Here is a 22445-nt window from a genome sequence, read left to right on the forward strand (position 1 = left end):
GGAGAATGACCCATTCCAGTTCAACTCCTTGGGGGAAAGGGAGAAATCAGTAATAAATAAGGAGGAAGTAAGTGCATGGAGTCCCAATCTAGCTTTGGTGGGGGTCAAGTGGCCCTGCTCAAGGTTCTGGCCACCCCTCACCGCAGTGGGGAAACTGAGGTCATGCTGGTCCCTGGCTGCATATGGGCCAGCAGGGACCTGATTAACCCACAGGCTTCAGCGATGCTTCCTGGGGTCTTCGCAGGTGCCATCTACACTAAGCAAAACCAGTCCAGCCTACAGGTCCCCCTCTACACACACAGGAAGTTACCCCTGAATCCGCCCCCCTCCAGCAAAGATGCCAAGTACTACAGGACAGGAGCATCGGGGACCCCAGAATGCACTGGGGCAGCCCAGCTAAGGCAGGCTGGGTCCGAACTGCTCCAGGTCAGGGCTACGAACCGGGGCACTGCCGGCTGCTGCAGAGCAAGTGACAGCCCTGCACCCGGCGCCAGTCTCACCCCCACCAGCTCAGGCCACGAACCGCTTCATGCCCCAGCCACGGAGCCCCTCCTGAAAGGTTGTTTCTAGATCACCTGCTTTAGCCCTCTCCTCACAGGTCCATTAACTGCCCCTCCTTTCCTCTCCTCCTCCACCCACTTAGCCATTTCGTAAGCCACTCTATTCCCCCTCCACCCCCCCGAGCCCCATCCCCATCACAAGGGCCCTGGGACTGCCCCAGAGAATAGTCACCCAGCGACACCTTTGCTGGTGGTAAATGTTGGGCTCCTTCAACAGTTCTCGCTGGAAACAGGTCTCCCTCAAGCTTCAGCCGTGCAAGCAGGAGAGAACCAGGCAATTTGTGAGCTGCAAAGCCCAGCCTGATGGGCACAGGCAGGAAAGGATGCTGAGCCCCATTGCACGACACTGACGTGAGAAGGGACACACTGGCTAATGCATTTCAGTGTATTCTACCCAAGGTGGCCTCTGGCGAGCCGCCACTCCCGGAGCCAGGGCCCTCCAGCTGGGCTGGCATCTCTTCCCGGCAGCTCTGAGCTCTCTTGTGCCCCAGTTCAGGAGGCCGGAGACAAGGTCCAACCAGAGGAGCTCCACACAGTCCTCAAGCTCCAACGCTGGAATCCCAGCTGCTGCCAGATCGGGTCCCTATCACAGCAAGCTGCCGGCTCCTTCGAGACAGTCCAACAACCTGGGCCATTTGAGACAGTCCGACAGAGATTGATCCAGCAGAGCTGGGACCCAGGGGCCACGCGGAATACGGAGCGAGGGCAAAGGAGGCCAACTCCCAGCCGTGCCAAGCTTGAGGAACTCTCAGCAGACCCATCCCAGACACGTCTCTGAAGCGTTCCAGGGGACGAGGTTCTCTCCAGAGAGCCCAGGGAAAGCACTGGGGGGTGGGCGGGTTGCTTCTTGATCTAAGGCACGCCTGGATTGAGAGAGGCGTGGGCGTGGAGCACCCTATCCCCATAACAGGTGCAGCGTGGGCGTTGGTAGGGCCAGTTCCCTCCTTGGTCCAACACAGGAGGGGAGAGCTGGGCCAGCCGGGCCAGTGGCTTTGTTACACAGGCAGCGGAACCCTGGGAACTGCCCGTGACCCAACAAACTCGTTCCACCAAGGCCAATCGGCCTGGGCTCACGTGCCGTGGGGAAGGCTGATGTTCAGCCTTCTGGCCAGCGGCACGGCACTGCACACAAGAGGCCAGGCCGATCCCCAACGCAAGCAGAACACCCGTGTCTATAAAATCAGCATCACCTACGCCAACACGGGGGAGCGCCTTGTCCCCATCTAGCGGTCAGACCCCAGAGATCACTACTGCGACAGAACTAAGGGAGCTGGGCTCTGAGCTCAGGAGACAAACTCACGGCTTTTAGAGCCAAAGGTCCCAGGTTCAGTCCCTGCAGCTGACTCAACCAGGGCCATTACTGCACCCCACCCACCCACCCTGCCGCCCTGACCTACCTCAGGGCTGGGTCTACACTGGGACCTTACACCAGCACAGCTACATCTCTGATGGGCGTGAGAAATCCACTCCCCGGAGCGGCGTAGTTCAGCCAACCAAACCCCTGGTGCAGACAGCGCTAGGGTGATGGAAGAATTCGTTCACTGACCCAGCTACCACCTCTCAGGAAGGTGGATTGCCCACGTCAACGGGAGAACCCCGGCCTAGGTGGGGTCGACACCCAAGTGCTCCAGCAGTGCAGCTGCAGCAGGTTAAGTGTAGACACACCCTTAGTGATTTCAGTGCATCTACTTGCAGCAGTATCAAATGGAGCGTCCCACTTGGCTGAGAAAGGCTGCTATGTAACCACTGTTGTACCAATAAACTAGTCCACCCTGATCCATGCACTTGACCTAGTGCAGTTCTGGGACAGGCCTGCTCGCGATGAACTGAAGGCACTTGGCCCTATATTTCCAGCAGTGACTGGTGATTTTTTGGGTGCACCACCTGACCCACCTCAAAGGGAACCCCTGTGTCTTTAAAGTGCTGAGCACTCTCTGGAAAAAAAATTAAATTACAAGTTTTCAGGAAAATCCACAGCACCCCCCAAATCACTGAGAACCGAAATGCAGACCCAAGCTTCCTATAAAACAGCTGCACACAGCCAGGTTCCAGCAGCAATATGCTGCGTAGACAAATATTCAATCTGCACCCACTTCAGAGAGGCTGACTGGGGAGCCTGTCCCCTCCCCCTCCCCCTTTATACCCCTCCACCCCGATTCCACAGCTATAAAAAACCGATTTTGTCCATAAATAGATTCCTGCCTAAAAAGCCCAGCCCTGTCCCATGGCAGGGGCTGGATGGAGAGTCACTCGAAAGGTACATCTCCCCGACACTGCAGTCAATCTGTGTCCACTGGCCAGATACTCACGGCTTGCAGAGACCTCAGAAGGTTGCAGCCGGAGGCACGTCAGTCTGTATAAATAAATATTCAGAATGCCCCGCTGGGGGAGGGGGAGAGGAATACATATATATATACATATATGTTGGGCTTCCCTTGGAGGCAGAGGGGTGAATTTCAGAGGAGCAGATCCTGGTTTCCAGGAGGAGAGGGGAGGGGAAGTGGGAGACGCAGGGGACTTCAGCCACCGGCCATCTCCTCCCTGAGCAGCCTTCTGTCCCAAGAGAGAAGAAGTCACAGCCTCTGGGGACGGGAGGCAGAACTGGCCTGGTTTAAGCTGCCTTCAAGGGGTCCCCAAGGTGCAAGTTGGAACCGTCCCTAGGGTGCCCCCAGCTGGGGAACTGTCACTGCACCAGCACCAGGAGGGTAAACCAGAGAGGAGGCAAGGGGCCTTGATTTGCCCCTTAGCATCTCCAGGACGAAACAGCCCCGCACGAGTCGAGCCAGTAGAGTCTGGTATCGTGGTAGCTGGGGGTTCCCGGAGAGGCGCCACCTCCCACCACCATGCGGGAATCTGCCCAGGAGAGGGGCAACCAGGGCGAGGTCCTAGCCTTCCCCCCGCCCAGGTCCTTCCACAGCCGCAAAGGGGGAGCATCATGGCCTGCGGGACTGGACGCCCGACCGCTGTCCCATGCAGGCCGGGGGTGGAGGATGCTGGATGTCATCACGAAGCCAGGTGGGGAAAGGCTGCTGCTCGAAGACACCCAGAACACAAGGTGGAAGGGCCCCACGAGCAGGGACCCATCAGGGAGGAGCGGACAGTTCGCTCGCCCCACAGATCCAAGGGCAGCCTTGACACCGGGCATTCTCGGCGGCTTCTTGGGCTGGCCTGGGCCAGGCGGCACCTTTTGGGGTTCGTGCCACTTGGTCCCTGCTCGGAGCAGCACCAGCCCCTACAGGAACTTGGCCGGGCTGGGGGAAGGGCTGGCGACGGGGCTCCCCGCCAGGCTGCCGGGCGCTGAGTCGCTGGGGGAGACGCTGGGGCAGCCCTGCCGCTTGACCATGGAGGGGTGGAAGGTGGGGTGGCGGCGGGCATGCTTGGTGAGGTGGTCACTGCGCATGAAGCGTTTCTCGCAGAGCGGGCAGGCAAACTTCTTCTCCCCAGTGTGGGTGCGGTAGTGCCGGGCCAGCTCATCCGAGCGCGCAAACTTCTTGGAACAGTCGGGCCAGGTGCACGGGAACGGCCTCTCACCTAGGGGGAGGGGGAAAGAGGGTGAGACGCAGCAAGGAGCCCAGGGGGGATGTCCCCGAGCCCTCTTCCCTGACCCCTTTGGACTCCCCCAGACAGTCCCCACACCCTCACCCCACCACATCCCTAACCCCTTTGGACTCCCCCAGACAGTCCCTGTGCCCCCCCACCTCTGACCCCTTTGGGCTCCCCCAGTCCTCCTGCTCCAACAGCACAGGCTCTTAACACTTAAAACCAAGGAGAATCTCCACCAGCCATTTACACTGTAGGGCCTATGACACACAGCTGAGCAGTTTCAATTCCACCCAGTGGAGGGCAGTGTTCCACAGAGCAGTCCAATAACAGTGTTGGACAAACAATCCAGGTGCATTGTGAGTTGGGGGCTCCAAGTACTGGGCATTTTGCTCTAGCCAGGGGCAGCTGGCTTGGCAGGCCAGTGACATGATCTCATGGAGCACAGTGTGAGCTCCGAGTCCCTGGACTGACCTGGGGAAGGGCTCAGAGCTTGAGAAAGATGCAAAGAGAAAGGGAAAGTTCATCAGTCATTTCAGCTCCTACCCCTCCAAAACAATCTCCCTTGTCCCAGCTAGGTGGCAGCACGCTAATTATGGATGGTGACACACAGCACGTTTCCCTGGGTTTGGGGCTATTTCTGCCACGTGAGCCTTTTCCCCAGAAGAGTCAGAGCGCGGATCCCGGACAGCTGCAATCAGCGTCTCGCGTCTCGCATTACCAGGGGACTGGGACCGCATGCGCCTTGCTCTGCTCCTGGTGTCCCTGAACCGCCCTGCAGCAGAACTGGGGACACCGGGAGGCACTGAACTGGAACAGCAGGGGGGCTGCGGGTCAGGGGCAGTTCAGTTCTCCTGCAACTAGTGTGACCAGACGGCAAGTATGAAAAATCGGGACAGGGGATGGGGGGTCATAGCTGCCCACAGAAGAAAAAGCCCCAATTATCGGGACCGTCACTATAAAATAGGGACATCTGGTCACCCTACCTGCAACAGACCCACCTCCCCGACTCCGGGCTCTGCCACTGGAGCAGGACTTGTGTGATAGACAGAAGCTAGGGGGCGCTGTGCTGGGACAAGTCCAATGCCCACTGGCCCCAGAAACACAAATGGCCTGTGGGCCCCCCACCGTCCACGGGCAGCCGGGGAACGAGAAGTGCACAGCAGACAGACTCAGCCGAGAGCTCCAAACCCACCCAACCCCTGGGGCTTGTTTTCTGGTTCTAATCCGCCCCCATCTGCCTAATCCTGATGCAAAGCAACTGACCTGAGCAAGAATAAAAACAGACCCAGAGAGGACGAAGGCAAAATTAAAACCTCAGATTAAGATGCTGCCGGCTCCTGCCTCCCCAGAGACTAATTAGATGCTCGGCACAGGGCTTCCAACCTAGCCCCCAGTTCATCAATCTCTCTCCACCTGCAGGGACTGCTGCCTCTCTTACTAGGGCACCCCCTGCTAGTCAGGTGCAGACTATGCCGCATGTCTGGACTCCCGAGCTTGTCCGGACTGAAGGTCTTTCGAAGACAGCCAGGAGCATCAGTACCAGAGACACAAGGGCCGGGTGTTCCTGGGGGCACGTGCAAGGGGCAATTGGGCTGACAAAGCCGAGAGCCACTTGCAGTGAGACACCGAGAGAACCCCAGGGCTTGATCTGCCTGGGCTCCGTTCCGGGTTACGGCAGGTTCTCGCAATCACAAGCATGACAGGATCGTCACTGGATCAGTAGTGAGCGAAATTCCAACCCAATCCCACTTGCATCTCTGGCCTTTCTTCCGGCTTCACCCACCCAGCCCCTCACCCCCAGCAGACTGGTCCCAAGGCCCAGGACGGGAGTATCACGGCCTGGACTCACGGCTGTTTCAGGTCTGACCCTGCCTGACTCCTCCATGCCACGTATCAGCGGTTTTCCCACTGTGCAGCTGAACAGTTATTGAAACACCTACATCTACAGTTGCAGAGGCAGAAACTAGGGCCAAGTTAAACTTTCTTAAACTTTTTTTTTCCACATTGTATAACACAGTGAGGACTGCAGAGGAATTGCCAGATTGGATCAGATCAGGGGCCCTTCGAGACCATTCTCCTGTCTCCAACAGTGGCTAGCACCAGCTGCTTCAGCAGGAGGTGCAAGAAACTCAGCAGTGATGGGGTCATCTGCCCCCAGCAAAGCCGGCTCCTGACCCCTATGGCTAGGGGACAATTCATGCCCTGAGTTGGGTTTATCTCCCTGCCAAAACTCTTGTATCTTTAAACTACACTGTTCAACTCTTTGATCTTTTTTTTAATCCCACAAAACTCTTGACCCCGGTGATCCCTTGTGGCAAGGAGTTCCCCAGGCCGGCAAGAAGATACTTCACCCATCTATTGCTGGTCGAATGATGGGGTGTCAAGGTTTTAACGTCAGCATAGATTTGGGGCGACCAGCCTCCCCTACTCACAGCTTCGGCCCGGAATGCGACAAGACCACCCCACGCTTATGACTATGAAACATTTAAACCGTATCACCCTGCTCTGTGAAGCCCGCGCACGAGAGGCTTTCCCCTGACTGCACAATCACCAGTTGGCACAACCTTACGCAGCCGTTTTTGACAGGAAAACACAGCCCCCGTCACTGGTGACAAAAAGCTCTTCCTGACTGCGTAAGCCCAGGGCGAAGGAGTGAGGTGAGTAAAGGAGTCAGAAGCAGCTCCAATTTCAAGAACTTTTTCCCAGCACCAGCGTGAGTCACAGCCCAAGTTTGGCAGAAGAGCGTGGGATGTTCAGGGGACCCTTTCAAGGTAAAATGAAATCGAAGTCTTTGCTTATTCCTGTCGCCCCTGACCCTGCAAACCGCTCCTGGCAGGCTTAACTGGGCTCCCTTTGTCTTCAGGAGGGCTCCTCATGGTATCACGCTAAGCGCACAGGTCTAACAGATGTTTTGCCATCACTGACCTGAATTTAACAGATGTGTGTATTATCCTTACAATAGAACCTGGTGGCACCGATCAGGGGCCAGGAGCTAGGGTGACCCTATGTTCCATTTTGGCTGGGCCAGTCATAGAATATCAGGGTTGGAAGGGACTTCAGGAGGTATCTAGCCCAACCCCCTGCTCAAAGCAGGACCAACCCCAACTAAATCAGAAAAAAAAACCAACCCACTTAGGGCATATTCCCAAGCACCAGGCGTTCCTCTAGTGGCTACCAGCCCACAGGGAAACAGTCCCCCTTTTTAAGCCCCATCCCAGGCGTCCTGACTTTTTTGGCAAAACTGGGCATTCGTCCTGTTTGCTCTGACCAACTGATCATCAGCTGGCAAGAGCAAACAGGACCACGCGGGTGGAGGGGAGGGGGCGGACTTGGGCCAGCCTTGCACAGTGGCCTGTTTTCACTTTGGGAAATATGGTCACCTCAGCCAGGCCCAACTGCAGTAGGCACCCCTCCCCCAGCACAGAAAGCGAAGGTCCCTGCCCCGCCTGTGATGCATTATGTGGCCTGTTCTTGCTGCCTGGAGTTTTGTACTAGTAACACCACCGCAGAGGATTAATAATGAATGCCTTGAGAGTCTGGTTTGCTTGTCTGTATTCCCAGGTTCGCATCCCCGCACGAGCCACTGACTGCTTTCACGTTGCACTTCTCAAGGCCCAGATCCTTCGCCCTCTTCATTAAAATACTTCTACTCAGCTCAGATTCTGCACAAACAAGAGGGAGCCGGTGCAGCAGCTAGATGGGCGAGGGGCTGTAAGAATTCCTGGCTCTACCACCAACTCCCGGCATGACCCAGGGCAAGTCACGGCCCTCCTGGGCCTCAGTTTCCCCATCTGTGAAACAGGGATACCACTACTTCCCCTGTGTTTTGAAAAGCTTTGCTCCCTGATGGCTGGGACATGCTTTGAAAACCCTGGCAACTCGACGGGGAAAAGCGTTCGGCTGCTCTGCGCCCACTAAGATGGCAACACACAGTGCGAATCGATGGGGATGCCTACTCTTACACCGGCAACAGGAGGGGTTCTCCTGTCGCTGTGGTTAACCCCCAGCCCCAAGAGGCAGTAGCAGGGTCAGCAGAATTCTTTCGTTGCCCCAACGCTGCCCACGCCTGTCTCCCAGGGGGTGGATTTGTCACACCTGGAGAGACGTAGCTAAGCCGATGTAAGTTTTCAGTGCAGACCAACCCTAAGAAACTGGTCAGCGTCCCTTTGAGTTCAGATCCTGCCCTGGACCCTGCCTCTCCCTTTGTTAGGCAGCCTGAGCCCTGCCGCTCCTCCCCAGCGCACGCAGAGAAATGCCCGCTGCCAATCCATGCCCACTCGCACCTCCCGTCAGACCCCAGCTGGCGCCCGAGTGCAATGCGTCAGCTGCTTCGGTTGTCCTGCCTCCAACGGGGGGAGCCAGATGCTCAGGGCAGGAGGCAAGAGCGGGGGATGGGAAAGCACACTTCAGGCCCCAGGATGTGCAGCCCAGCCCTCCGCCCTGGAGAACAGCTTGTGTCACGCAAGAGGCCAGAGAGCCGCGCGGTGTTGGAGCCGGCCCATCGCTCCGCATAAGCGTCAAAAGCTCCTCAGGTCAGGCCCCTTCCCTGCCCCTTCTCTGCCTCCCACACTGGGCCTGCTGTCTGCACGAGGGGGAAGCCAGGGGACAGCATCGCCAGGCAAGCGGTGGGGGAAATCCGCTACGGCTGGGTTTGCCGGCGGGCTCTGGCTCAAAGGGGACACAGGCTAGGCCAGCCGCCAACAGAGAGCAGGGTGGGTCGCTCTCCCTGTAGGGATGCTCCCTGGCAGTGCCAGGCCTGGACAGTTTTTGGAACCAGATTCCTGTGTAAGGAGCTAAACCTGGGAAGCTCTGCTCTGATCCTGTTCATTTCACCACCCCTCCCCGCATAAAGCCCATGGTCCCTCCTGGCGCATCCAGCCTGTACAGAGCATTCCCACAGCACTGTCTCTGCAAGGCACTGAACGGACGCTGACTTGCACCAAGGTGGGCAAATGCTACCACCGCTTAGCCAAGGACGGGACAGCGGCCCCAAGGTCACCCGCTCAAGGTCACAGCAGAGCTGCTAACGGGACCAAGTCATCTTGGGTCGCAGCTCACTGCCCCGAGCGCACTCCCGGCCTGCCTCCGCTGCCATGTGAGCAAAGTTGCCCGCGGTTTGCCAAGCTAAACACTTTGGTTTCCTGTTGGCTAGGGCCAGGGAGTCATTCAGTGCCAGGGGGCCCAGGTGAGGGGCGGAGAGGAGGCGCTAACCTTTGAACTTCAGAGGGCGTGAGACCAAGCCCACCAGGCTAATTCAATGCAACCCTCCCCCCTCAAGAGTAATTGCACGGCCCTCTCCCCCGCAGCTCTCAGGGGCTGCTGAGAGGCTGACGCAGGCAGCATGGGGACTGCCCCATGACTCATCCTGCCAGCCCAGCTCAGCAGGGGTTGGGTGCAGGCGCTGGGAAACCCTTTTGTCTTGAAGCAAAAACAAACATTAAAGCCAGGAACAAAAAGCCTCACGCAAGGCGCCAAAGGGCCGAGCCCCAGGCCAGACATTGCAGCTCAGGCTGATCCTCCCTAGAAGGGTGGAAAGAGGAGGCCCAAAGGGCAAGAATTCAATGCAGGAACTAGAGCGAGAGCAGGGCCCTGGCTCTGGGTCGGAGGAGAGCCAGTGGCAGAGGTCCCAGCCCAGCGGCAGCACCAGTTTTGGGTTCACAGAGGCACGGTTAGTTCCTGGCAGGGGATTTGTGGGCAGGGGTGGGGGGAGGCAGTGCCAGCAGTTGCTTTGGGAACTCCATGGGTTAACGCCACATGCAGGCAACTCTCCCGCAAGCCACGCTGCAGAAGAGACAGGCACACGGGCTCCTGCAGCCGGGGAATCTCACGCACCATCTGTGCTGCCAGCGCCGAGCGAGCTCAGTTGCAGCAGCGGGGTGAGACGAGGACAGCGGCTCCGTCAGCACAGCCAGCCCTCCCAGTGCATGGAGGCTGCCCCCTCCTCCACGCCCCGGGCTTTCACTCAGCGGTTCAAACCCTGCTCCAGATCCAGGGCATCTGGGGAGGCCGGGACTGTGCCCGCAGGATGGTCAAAAGGCGGGGGGGTGGGGGAGGGGAGGTTCTGTCAGAGCCTAACCCAGGCATCTCAGGGCAGCTCCAGCCCCCGCAGTTCAGCCCAGTGCAGAGAGAATCTCGCCACTCCAGTGGTTTCCTAACAGCAGGGATTTAAAGGGGACATGGTCAAACAGTTTAGACCCCAGATTCGACACCCCTCGGACGCTGCGATCAGGCACCCTCCGTGCTCGGTACCAATCGTGCCACCTCCAGAGAAGCACACACCAATTGCCACACTCTTCCTACATCCCCCCGGCCATGGAAGTACCAGCTGCCCGCCTGCTGCAGGTGGGGGCTGGGGCGTGCAAAGGAGCTACAGGAGTCAGGTGTCCACATCGCACTGAAGGTCCGGGGGAGCTGAGCGTAACTCCCTCAGGGGCTTTGAAAATCCCAGGCAGCTCCTGCGCAGCTTCATTGACCTGCAGGACCTAGTCAACAAGGCAGGGGGCTGGGAGCGAGAACTCCTCTGTTCGGTTCCCGGCTCTGCCACCAACTCCCAGCATGATCTTCAGTGAGTCACCCAACCACGCTGTGCTCCTGGGGAGGGAGGTGCAGCTGTGGGCGCCCCGAGAGACAAACGAGGCGTTCACAACAGGGGGCAGGGCGGCCTGGGACTCTGGAGAGCTGGAGCCACCATGGTGTCCGGGGACCAAACACAAGGACTTCCAGCTGGATGGTCTCTTTCCCCTCCACATTGGGGACAGTTGTTCTGTAGGTTCTCGCCAGCACAGAAGGCCGGTGTCCGGGCATCTCCCACTCACTAGGGTGCTACCGGAGGAGAGGCCTTAGCAAAGGGCTGGCTCTGAAACTGATCCACGTAGAGGCCTCAACCTTCCCTCCTCCGCTCCAGAGCTCCCTCCTGCCACGCAGGCCTATGCCTAGGCTGCCCCATCCCTGGCAGTTCACCCTCGGGGTCCAGCCCTCTGCAAAGGCCGAACTAACTCCCCCAGAAGCCTGGCTCCAGCCCCCCATCGCCCCCAGGGGACCTGGCTTCTCCCCACCTCCCTCCCACCATCGGCTCAGGTTACAAGAACCCTCTAAACCAGCCACTCTCTAGCCCTTCCTTTGTAGAGGACGGGGGCGGAGGTGGCTCCGCTGATGTCCTGAGCCCTCACCCCCTACCAAGTGCCCCAGCTCCTAGTGCCTCTATTTCAAACCACGCTGCCTCGTCAAGTTCAAACCATCCCGAGTCCAGCCGATATGCCACAATGGGGCCTTTCATCCCCCAAGGACGCGACAGCAGGCCCTGCACACAATGCCACGGGCCCGAGCCCAGCTGCCTCTCCGTGGGCATGCCAGAGCCAACCTGCCAGGTGAGCAAAGCCCCCCGGGATGCCGGCTTGGGATAAGCGAGACACACAAAGTCTGCCCTGACACGGGAACCCGTGAGGCGTAGCCGGCTGACAGGGGTGGGGGGCGTCCCTCCCAGCGGGAAACTCAAGACCACCTCAGCGAGATCTTGTTCAGGACTATTTTCTACCCAAGGTGGAGGGAGTGCCTGCGGCTAGCCATGTGGTGACTTCCCAGGTGCTAGCCGCCCTCTGGCTCCACCTTTCAGGTTATTGGCTCCAGGCCACCTTGCAGATCTTCAGTTCAGGGCCAGATTCCCAATATGAGCTGAGGCTCAAATTTTCAAGTGCTCCGAATCCACAGTCGAGGCCTTATTTGAAAAGGATTTCAGCCCACATCACGTGGGGGAAAACCAGGACCCCACTGTGCCAGGCGCTGCACAATCACAGAAGGGGTCTGACATCTGAAGTCATGCATGTTCTGGTTGCAGCTGGGCAAAAGGTACCCTTCCCCCCACTCCATACACCAGCTGCTGGGAGGAAGCTGGCACAGGGGGTTGTGTGCATGGCACTTCTACTACTCAAATTCTACCTCAGCTTTCACCCCCACCCCCACCTTCAGGAATAACTCCAGTCCCCATCTCTGCTACGGCGGCTCCTCACAGCTTTCCCCTGAGGGCCTCGGCAGCCTTCCTGACAGTTCCACAGAACTCAGCAGCACCCTGCCAGTGTCACTTCGCGAGTTGCTAATTGTAAAGCTATGAGCTGCACCCAAAGCACTGGACCTAACTGCCTGCAGGCTGAGGAAGATACTGAGGAAGATAACATTGCCTCGGGTCACGCTGGCTTTCCCATTTGGAGGGTCCTCCGCATTGCCACAATGCACAGAAACTCTGGCCTTGTCTATCACAAAAGCTGTACCACTTTAACCACATCAGCATGGTAAAAGGGGGACAACATCCTTAGTGTGGATGGAGTTATACGGGGCCTGTTCTACAGCTAAAATCTAGCTCAATATAGCTACGTCTCTCGAAGTGCGCATAAAAGCCACAGCCTAGAGCCACACAGCCCTATCTCCCAGTGTACACACAACTAGGCTGAAGGAAGAAAGCTGTTGTCACTTGGAGAGGTGTGGTCCCTACACTGACAGAAGAACCCCTTCTGTAGGCTGCATCTATACTACAGGGTTATCCTGGCATAGCTACGCTGGTATAGTCCCCACAGTTATACCAGTGTAAAAAATGTATAGTCCAGGCCTCAAATGCTGCATGGACCAATGGCTTCACGTCCCTGCTCCAGACTCTGCAGGGCAAGTTTCCTATTCACCGTGGGCAGGGGGATTTTTCAATAGCGATCTCTTCTAGGCTCTAATTTGGGAGAGTCTTTATCACATTGGGGAAGGCTATTATGCCCCAGGAGAACCCCTTTTACATATGCACATGACCATTAGCCAGCTACTACCCTGCCTAAATTAACCCAGCCTATGGTCAGCTCTTAGAACTCATTGCAGTTGCGGCCTTATGTGAAGCCAAGGTATGGTGAATCCGTGCAGATCACCATACATCAGTGCATTCGCACTGAAACAGTAGGGCTCTGCACTGGTGCAGCACCATCAGTGTAACTACCCCAATCAGGATGAGGCCGGTTGACCAGGTCTCTTGCCAGGCAGACCAGGAGAGGCCACTCCTATAGTCCAGCCCACGCCGCCTCCCGCCCCCCCGGCCCCCTCAGTGGTAACAGGGAGCCAGCGAACCAGCATGGCAATTCCACACTGAAATCAAAGGATAACCAAGTGCTCTCAGCAAAGCCAAACCAACCCCCTACTCCCATCCCCGACAACACGACTGACTATATACACCATTGATCAAGGCAGGGCTCATAGACTTTAAGGTCAGAAGAGACCATTATGATCGTCTAGTCTGACCTCCTGCACGACGCAGGCCATAGAACCTTACCCACCTACTCCTGCATCAACCCCCTGACCTATGTCTGAGTTACTGAAGTCCTCAAATCGTGGTTTGAAGACCTCAAGCTGCAGAGAATCCTCCAGCAAGTGACCTGTGCCCCATGCCGCAGAGGAAGGTGTAAAACCTCCAGGGCTCATGGGTCATGTCGAATAGCAGATCTTTCCAGGCAGCGGTTCCCAACTCCTACTATCATGTTATGGTGCCTGAGAGGCCCTGGAATGAAGCCAGATATGGCTTCACACGCAGCCTCACTGGGACACCAGGTTTCACGTCTAGGCATCTTGCTGCCTGATAACGAAGGTAGCAATTGTGGGAAGAGGCTGCTGACTCCATGAGACTCTCTGCTCCTCCTGAGGTTGGGCAGACACACTGACGGCCCACTCCTGACCCCCAGCAAACCCACAAGACCCCACCAATTCACTGGCGAGAGGCAGGAGAGCTGGGCCCAATTGCTTTGGGTCTCTGTATAACCCCAAACTTTCACGACCTCTGGGTTGGCAGCCGTCCAGATCCGAACTCTGCTAAGACATAAGTCCTGGATCCAAATGCTTCCTAATGCTGGGGTGCAAGACACCCACAATGGGCCGGTATCTGTCATCCTAACAATTAGCCACCCCCTACCATATATTTCAGTGTAGTTTACATTAAGTGTGAGCTTAACACTGTAAAAGGGGCCAGTTTGACAGCCCAGCATGCACAATTCACGGCCCGGGGTCATTCAGGCCAGATTGACACAACAGACTCCTGCCAGCATCCCCACGTTGGTCAGGGGTGCGATCTCTGACCCACTCAGCCGGGCTGGCAGGAGCCCCTCGGATAGGCACAGTTATAGCAGCAAAAAAGCGCAGTTTTACCAGGCCAGCTTATTTCACATGAGGGAGCTCACAGCAGATCTAAGATGCATCCACACTAAGCGCACATCGCAGGGGTGCTCTGTGGGTACACACCAGTACCTGGCTCAGTCTCCCCAGGAATCTGCAGGTAAGGCCAACTGAACCAAGAACAGTATCCCAGACACTCCCTCAGCCCCTGCCCTGTTCACCCTGTGGCTAGAGCCAAGGCTTACTACGGGCGTCTTATCTTTCCTCCCCCATAGTGCCAACCTGCCCAATCAGAAACAACAAGAGAGGTGTGTGTGTGTGGTGGGGGGAATTAATGACACTCCCGCCCTGATCTCCTCTGCTCTATTCAGTGCCAATGCTCCACCCTCCTTGCCTGGCACCAGTACAGGGTGCAGCAGCCTCCCCAGTGCATCAGGGCGAGACTGGCAAAAAACCAGGCAGCTTCTGCCCTGCCCTGCCCTGGATTTCCCCCCCTCCCCCTTTACCTTCATTTCTGCCTCCTGCCTCTCACCAGCCCCACCCACCAGTTTACTCAGAGAGGCACCAGGCAGCCTTGTGCCCGGTGGAGAGGCGCCAGACTCAGTGTGCAGGAAGCACCAGCCCCAGGATTCGGGGGCAGGCCAGGCCTCCTGCCCCCCCCCCCCCCCCAATACAAGCCACACAGGCCACTTTCAAAAGTCGAAGGGCTTCAGCCACCTGCAGAGGTCCCCAGGGATGGGGCGCTACTCTGGGATACCAGGGGCAAGGAAGAGACCGGGGGAGGGGGTCACACTGGGCAGCAGGCTCCAGGACTGACGTGAGCACACTTCTGATCCAGCCCCCCCCCCCCGCACACGAAAAGCAAGCTGCCGCGCTGCATGGCAGAGAAGGCAGGAAAGCGTGTCACAGGCATGGCCACGCCCCCCAGGCAGCCCAAGCCCCGCCCACCCCACAGAAGGGTGGGGGGAGGGGGAATAGACTGGGCTCCTGACCCTTTGGGGCTGGCAACTGAGGGATTTGAGGCCAATGGAAATAAAGTCGCGTTGTTCCACGCGGCGGAGATGGGGGGAGTTGGACACAACTTCAGATCGCTTAACAACCCCCCCCAGCAAAAAGTGACATCACCCTGTCCCCCCCGCGTCCACCCGCCACAGGGAGGTCTCCGGGGTAGGTCATGGGGGAGGGGTCACAGCCCCCGGGGCGAAGGAGGAAGGGAGATCGGTGCAGGATAAAAGCACCATCTGAAAAAGCGACGTGGGGGGGGTGTTCCTATCTGTGGGGGAGGGGGCATGGGGTACTGAGGAGATGCGAAAGGATTGGAGAGCTGGGGGGGTGGCGGGACCCCAGGAGGGAAAGGGGGGGCAGGGAGAGAAAGAGGAGGCGGGTAAAGGCGGGGGCCCCTCGTGGGTGGGGAAGGAGGGAAAACGCGCGCAGGAGCGAGGGGGAGGAAAGTGGGGCCGGGGGAGGAGCGTGAGGGCGGAGGCAGGTGGGCGGGGTCCCCGCGCAAGTCGGGGGCAGGTGGGGTCCCCACGCCGGGAGAAGGGGCAGAGTGGGGGAGGCGGCCTCACCTGTGTGCGTCCTCAGATGCGCCTTCAGGTGGGACGATTTGCCATAAACTTTGCAGCAGCCCTGGAAGGGACAGCGGTGCCGCTTGCCCGGGGAGGACAGGCTGGGGCTGTGGCCGGGCAGCGGGGCTCGCTGGGGTCCGCCGCCCCCGTCGGACAGGGTGGTGTAGCCGCTCTCCAGGTCCCCCCCTCCGGCCGACGAGGACGAGTTGCTGCTCTCCGAGTGCGCCGAACCGGGGCGCGCCCTGCAGCCGGCCGCCGCCGGGGCTGCGCCCCGGAGGGTGTCCCGCACCTCCCGGTCCTCGCTGCTAGCGGGATCGGGGCTGGGGAGGCTGGAGGCGGCGGCGGGGTGGATCAGAGCCCCGCTGGAGATGGACACCAGGCACTCGGCAGCGAGGTAATCCAGGCAGGACATGGCTCTCCAAGGGGGGTCCCGGCGGGACTGAACGTGGGGGCCGGAGCTGCTCCACTCGCCTCGCCCGGTTCCTGGGCGAGATCCGCAGCCTTTGTGTCTCCAGGCAGCCGAGAAAGCGGCGGCTGCTAAGGCTCGGGTGGCCCCTGCTCCGCCTCCGAGCGCACCGAGTGGCTGCGCCGCGCCCTGGCTCTGGGAGAGAGACGGGGACACCCGTCCCCGCCCTGCCGGGAGCGCACGCACCGCCCTAGGGCGTGGGCTGCAACGAGGGGACGGGCGGGCCCAGCCCAGGGCTCCCCCCACTCCCCGCCGGGCTCCGCCTCTTGGCACATCGGCCCACACGCCAGCGGAAGGAGCGCATGGGGGGATGCAATGGCCCTCGGTGAGGAGAGCGGTCGGGGGCTGCTGCTAGCCCGCCCCCATCTCCGCGTGTCTCAGCACGGGGCGGGCGGCTGGCCCCTCCCCCGGGCACAAGCGGCATGATGCGAGCCCCTTCCCATCCGTGCCATGCTGCCTCTGCCCTCCCTCCCAGCCCTCCCCTAAAGCCAGCACCGCCTCTGCTCCCATCACACCAGCCAAGCTCTTCCCCCCCACGCTTTAACATGCTTCTCCTCTGCTGATCACCATGATGTGGAGTGTGGCCCCCGTGCTCCCACCCTGCGGCCCCTGGAGTAGGCCCACAGGGCACATTCCCTTCCCCGTTCAAACCAGAGCAAAGGGGCCCACGACCTCTCCTGCAACTCGTGTTGCAAATTCCCAATCCCCCAGTGTTATCCAGGATACCCTGCATGCAGGGGGAGATCCCAGCCTCTCCTCTGCCCCCCATCAGCCCTTGGTCTAGTTAGTATGTGCCAGGCCAACTCACCAAGCACCCAGTTCAGCACCTGCTAAGGCCCTGTGTTTGCAGCACCCTCACTAGGCATGACAGACAGAAACGGCCATAGGCAGAGTGGGGAAACAGCCCCTGGGCCCAACTCACCGTTCTTGCCAAACCAGGATTGTTCTAGCATAATAAGTCTATCCAGGAAGTGGCTCCAGAAGAAACTGAGGCAGAGCTAGAACTGGGGAGAGTAGTGATACTGTCCACAATCCCCCCTGCCCCCAGGATGTCACTAAGATCAGGTGGGGAAAACTGTAACAAACATAGGATCATGTGTGTTCTGCTGGGATGCCGCTAAGTGATGCTCAGCTATGCCCATGGGCAGGGGGCTGAATCAAGGCAGGGGCATGTGCCCAGGGCCCTGCCTGCCAGTCACCCAAGTGATGTCGGTCTCTGGAGCCTTGTCGACACACAGAACTGTTCTGGTGTAAAGCCGTATACAGTTATACTGGTGCAGCCAGGGGCGGCTCCAGGAACCAGCGCTCCAAGCTGCAGGGGGGGCGCCCTGCCGGTCCCTGCAAGGGCCACAGTCAGGCAGCCTTCGGCGGCGTTACTGCAGGAGGTCCGCCAGTCCTATGGATTCGGCAGCAATTCGGCGGTGGGTACGCCAAAGCCGCAAGGCCAGCGGACCTCCCGCAGGCAAGTCGCTGAATCCGCGGGACCAGGGACCTCCCACAGGCAAGCCACCGAAGGCTGCCTAACTGCTGTGCTTGGGGCAGCAAAAACCTAGAGCAAAAACCTGGGGACTACATACAGTTTATTCTGCCACAGGAAGGGCAGTGAGCTATACACACGTTACCTTTATACCAGCATAACACACTAAGGCTTGTACCAGTATAACCTGATTGGTTCAAAAGCCACTTCCCCTCACTGAAATAGTTATATCGCCACTCAATGAGTTTGCAGACCAGGTTTAAACTGTTACTTAAATTGTGTCTAGCCCTTGTGGCTGTGAAGACAGCCGGGGGGGGGGGGGGGGGGAACGGACGGAGGGAAGTGAGTAACCACCGCAGTGATGCATGCCTGAGGCTGCAGACAGTTTCTGGCTGAGAGAGGGAGCCCTGGCCCCTACACTCCCCACCGCGGCAGACCAGGCTCCTGCTGTGTGGGGAAAGGCTTGGATGCCCCTGAGCTCTTCAGGGTGTGTTGCCCCTCTGGTGAGGCTCATGCCCAGTCCCCACTTTGGCCTTGTGTCTCCCAGGGTCAGAGTGGGGGAAGCATGGGGGTGTCTCCTAAATGCCACTAACTCATGGCACCAAAATGAAACTGCACTCAGGGCACATCTGTGACCCTTCTTTGCCATGTGCTTTCATCAGTGAAGCAGTTAAAAAAGTTGAGGTGCAAGGATTCATTATCGGACAGCTGAGTAACAGGAACGAGGCACATCACATTTCTCAGAGGCCCTGTTTCGGGCTGGCGGGCTGCAGGCTCTCAGACCTCACTGCTCACTCACATGTTCGTGCGTTTCTCTGTGACCCTTATGACTGGAGGGCTTTTCGCCCACTAATGAAAGCTGAGATTCTAACCCTCCTACTCCTGGGCTAAAGCCAGCTTCTGCCTATTAGGGGGCAGGCGGCTGGAGATAGGCAGGATGGTCTGATGGGTCTTGCTATGCCTCTGGAGGACAAGATGGCTGCCTCCAAAGAGGGCCACTCACCTAGCCCAATACAAGTCCTGGGTTAAGAGATCCTTGAGACTTCCTTCAGGGTTTGACAGGAGCATTCATATGCACGGGGCAGGGGAACAGGTCCTATCGCGTTCATGCTACCTTTTTTAGCTCCCTTCGGCGACACAGGGCTTGGGGCAGTTATGAAGCCATCCTGGAGAGGGTCGTCATAACTAACAGCCTTTGGTGGCTGCTTGGGTAGTGGAGCCAGACAGAAAAGCTAGCGATAGGCATCAGGCAGAGAGTAGCTAAAGGGCAGCAGAATGCCGGCCGTGCTCTGCAGAATGGGGCCTCTCAGTTCCTATAGGGGCATTTAGGTTAAGGTTAACAAGGTGACCACCAAGCTGTTCTCAGCTCATTGCACTTTAGCACCCCCTACTGGTTTGTTGGCAGCAGTCCCTGGGTTCCGGGACAAGAGAGAGCAGCGATTCCAAGGCAGATTTGTAGTAAACTGCAGCAGCCAGCATGGAACAGTCTCTGCAGGGTGTCTCAGACAGCAGGTGCTTTGCTGCCAAGTGAGATTGTCTGGCATGTGCGTATTAGACAGGGGAGGGGACTAGAACTGAGCACACAAGAACAATAGAACACAAGGCGATAAGGCACTTCCCCCTACTTCCTGTCCTCGCTCCAGGCTGGTAGTGTTGGTGGTTGTTGAATAGCTGCAGTTAAACCCCAGAGTCAGCTGCATTCCAAAAGCAGGTGGGATCCCTACATTGTTCAAGAGGTTTGTGCAAACCATAGAGGTCTTGCAAAACTTACCAGACACTTACTGACCAGATTTGGGGATGCAAGGGTTAGGACAATGGACTTGTCAGCTCCTGTTTATCTCTGAATATTGGAGATAGGGCTATCTAGCCCTCCTGAAGTCTAGTTTTCCTGGGTCTTTCTCCACTGTGACCAGCTTAGTGCCTGCACCATGATTATCAGCTTCATAGCTGCCCATAGGACTGGAGTCTTGTGTTCATTCCATCACTGCTGCTTGGGGAAAGCAGAAGAGGTGGCGCGCTGCCCGTCTGCAGACTCAGGAAGACAGACAGCACTGCATCAGGCCAAATGGCAAATGGCAAATGGCAGCTCTGCTTCAAAGGCCGTGCCTTTAACTTGGGCTCAGACGTTTAAAGTTGGTGTAAGTGAGCTATTAAACACCCTGAGATCAGACTTTTTCCCACATCTTTGTAATCAACGACAGTAGGGTTTTTTTAAAAAATCACTGTGATGCTCTGTACCTCGGGGGAAATACCTACACCCCCATGTTCATCTTTATAAAATGATTGTGTGATACGCAAAGTTTGTCATGTTGCGTGTCTTCAGAAAGTTCATAATGCCCTGAGCATGGTTGTTATAGTGATTGATTGTTACTGTAACATTACAGTAAGGTTATAATTTCATGTATATAGTTATGAGGCTGAAAATGTATCCTCATGGCTTAAAGCAAGCCCAGGCAAAAACTCTCCAAGAGCAGAGAGGCAGTTCACACCTCATCAGGGCATGGATGGGACAAACCCAGGCTAGCTTTACAAGGAACAATGGACACTGGCTTAGGCAGCAACAAAAAAATCTGTTCGACCAGGGGTGGCCAACATGAACCTGAGAAGGAGTCAGAATTTACCAGTGTACATTGCCAAAGAGTCACAGTAATACATCAGCAGCCCCCATCAGCTCCCGCCCCCCCCCAGCACCTCCCACCCTCTGGCAACCCCACCGATCAGTGCCTCCCCCTCCCTCCCCGCACCTCCCGATCAGCTGTTTCGTGGGGTGCAGGAGGCTCTGGGGAGGAGGAACGAAGGCACGGCAGGCTCAGGGGAAGGGATGGAGTGGGGGCAGGACCTGGAGCAAAGCCAGGGGCTGAGCAGTGAGCACCCACCGGCACATTGGAAAGTTGGCGCCTGTAACTCCAGCCCCAGAGTATACAAGGAGCCACATATTAACTCCAGAGCCACAGGTTGGCCACCCCTGTGCTAGACCCTCGAGGGAGTCACCCCCTTCCTTTACCAAATCTGACTTGTTCTGCTTTGACTTAAAATCGATCTTTATAGTTACTGAATCTGTTTGTTTATTCTACCTGAAGCAGTGCGTTTGGTCTGCAGTGTGTCAGAGGCTCCCCCTGCGATAACAAGCCTGGTACATATCAATTTCTTTGTTAAATTGATGAACTTATATAAGCTTGCAGCGTCCAGCGGGCATAACTGGACGTTGCAAGATGGAGGTTCTTAGGGTTGTGTCTGGGACTGGAGATATTGGCTAGTGTCATTCGGTTGCACAATCCAAAGCGCAGCTTACATGCCAGAGGCTGTGCGTGACCAGCCCAGGAGTGAGGGTGCTCACAGCCGAGCGGGGTAAGGCCAGCTCCCAAAGTCAAGGCTCGGAGTGACCTAGCAGACCACGAGTCCAGATGACACCAGAGGGGAACGTCACAATCCCCCAACAGCATTTGCGGCCCAAACAAGAACCTGAAAGTGAAACAGATTTTGCCAATTTTCATTGTCCAAGGCCAGAGAAATGCAAGCAACAAATTAGTGACAGGCCGCCAGCTAAGTTTAAAGGGCCGCTGTCAATTGAAAAGGCACGACAAACGCCCCCTTTTCTCAGCGCTCGAGAACAGCCGCTGTGCGCTCACGCTGGCAAGGCCTGGTTCTCCAGACTCTCCGCTTTCGTTTGAATATCGCAAGCAAGGCTGGAGCTGTGGAGAAACGCTCAGCTGCCGTGGGTGAGGCTAACTGATGCAGAGATGAGGCTGCACAGTGCCTGGAACCCGGGCTTTGAGCCGTGGGAGCTGCCCCCTTCATCTCACTGGGTGGCTGACTCAGATGACCCCCAGTAATCATTTAAATGTCAGCGCTGTTACCTGTTGTGTTTCTCAGGTAAGAAAGGCGAGAGGAGTCCCAGATCGACAGTTTTCTGTGCGTGACGGCTCATTTTACATCCACCTGCTCCCTAGCACACTCGCTCACAAGCACTGCTCACACTACAAGGACAGGCCTGAGTCATAAAGCCAGGATCCAGAACCATCTCAGGGGGTGTTCAGATCTGGGCCTAAAGGATGAGCTGCTACGTTCCAACCGCCCTCCTCCCCCCAACTGGGTTTGGATGTGGGGCTTTGGTCCTGCCTGTATTGTTCCCCGGTGTTTTACTCTCTGGGGGAAGGGAACCAGTGACTCAGCACACGTATTCTCAACTTGGGGGGCACAATCAGATTTCAGGGGGTCCCAACCACCCTCCCTCAGTTTATAATGAGATGGAGGGGGCTCCTAGGTCGTTTTCCTCTTGTAACAGGGCACAGAATGGTTGAAAGCCACTGACTTAGGCAGTCGTGCACCAGAAAGCCGGCACGTTTGTTACACGCCTTGTACAAACTCCCCTAAGCAGAGCCTGGCAGCAGCAGCAGCTGGCTACTCCTCTCCTGCGGGGTGACTAGCACCCCGCTAGCACGAGCCAGGGCCAGACTATGAACAAGCCAGAGCTGGTGATGGCACAGAGCATTACAGCTGCCATGGAAACAGGTGAAGGGAATCAGGAAGTGAAAGTGACAACGTCTGTTCCCTGGGCGGAAGAGTGGGCTGCGTTTTAGCCTTCCTTCCCAGGGCAGCCACCCGCAGCCCCGTGGCCAGAGGGGGATTTTGTACAGCCCCTCAGGTAGTAATGTAGCCTCATCCAGACACTGGGAAACTCAGTCTGTAGTGCAGGCCTT

General features: G+C 57.6%; 1 protein-coding gene across 1 annotated transcript; it reads right to left on the reverse strand.

The window, feature by feature from the left end:
- Nucleotides 1-448: 448 nt before the first annotated feature.
- KLF16 (KLF transcription factor 16) lies at nucleotides 449-16452 on the reverse strand. Its single transcript, XM_050933822.1, has 2 exons — nucleotides 15803-16452; nucleotides 449-4091 (listed from the first exon to the last, which is right to left on the reverse strand). Exons 1-2 carry the CDS (start codon nucleotides 16212-16214, stop codon nucleotides 3793-3795), a joined length of 711 nt encoding a protein of 236 aa, XP_050789779.1. The 5' UTR covers nucleotides 16215-16452; the 3' UTR covers nucleotides 449-3792.
- Between the last annotated feature and the right edge of the window lie 5993 nt (nucleotides 16453-22445).

The sequence above is a fragment of the Gopherus flavomarginatus genome, chromosome 24 (genome assembly GCF_025201925.1).
Source record: "Gopherus flavomarginatus isolate rGopFla2 chromosome 24, rGopFla2.mat.asm, whole genome shotgun sequence".
Taxonomy (NCBI): domain Eukaryota; kingdom Metazoa; phylum Chordata; order Testudines; family Testudinidae; genus Gopherus; species Gopherus flavomarginatus.

What these genes read in the sequence shown, in the direction of transcription:
- KLF16 (XM_050933822.1), bottom strand. Translation starts at nt 16,214, where the DNA reads ATGTCCTGCCTGGATTACCTCGCTGCCGAGTGCCTGGTGTCCATCTCC. An exon ending in GCATCTGAGGACGCACACAG is followed by an intron (nt 4,092 to 15,802) that starts GTGAGGCCGCCT and finishes CCCTCCCCCTAG; the next exon opens with GTGAGAGGCCGTTCCCGTGC.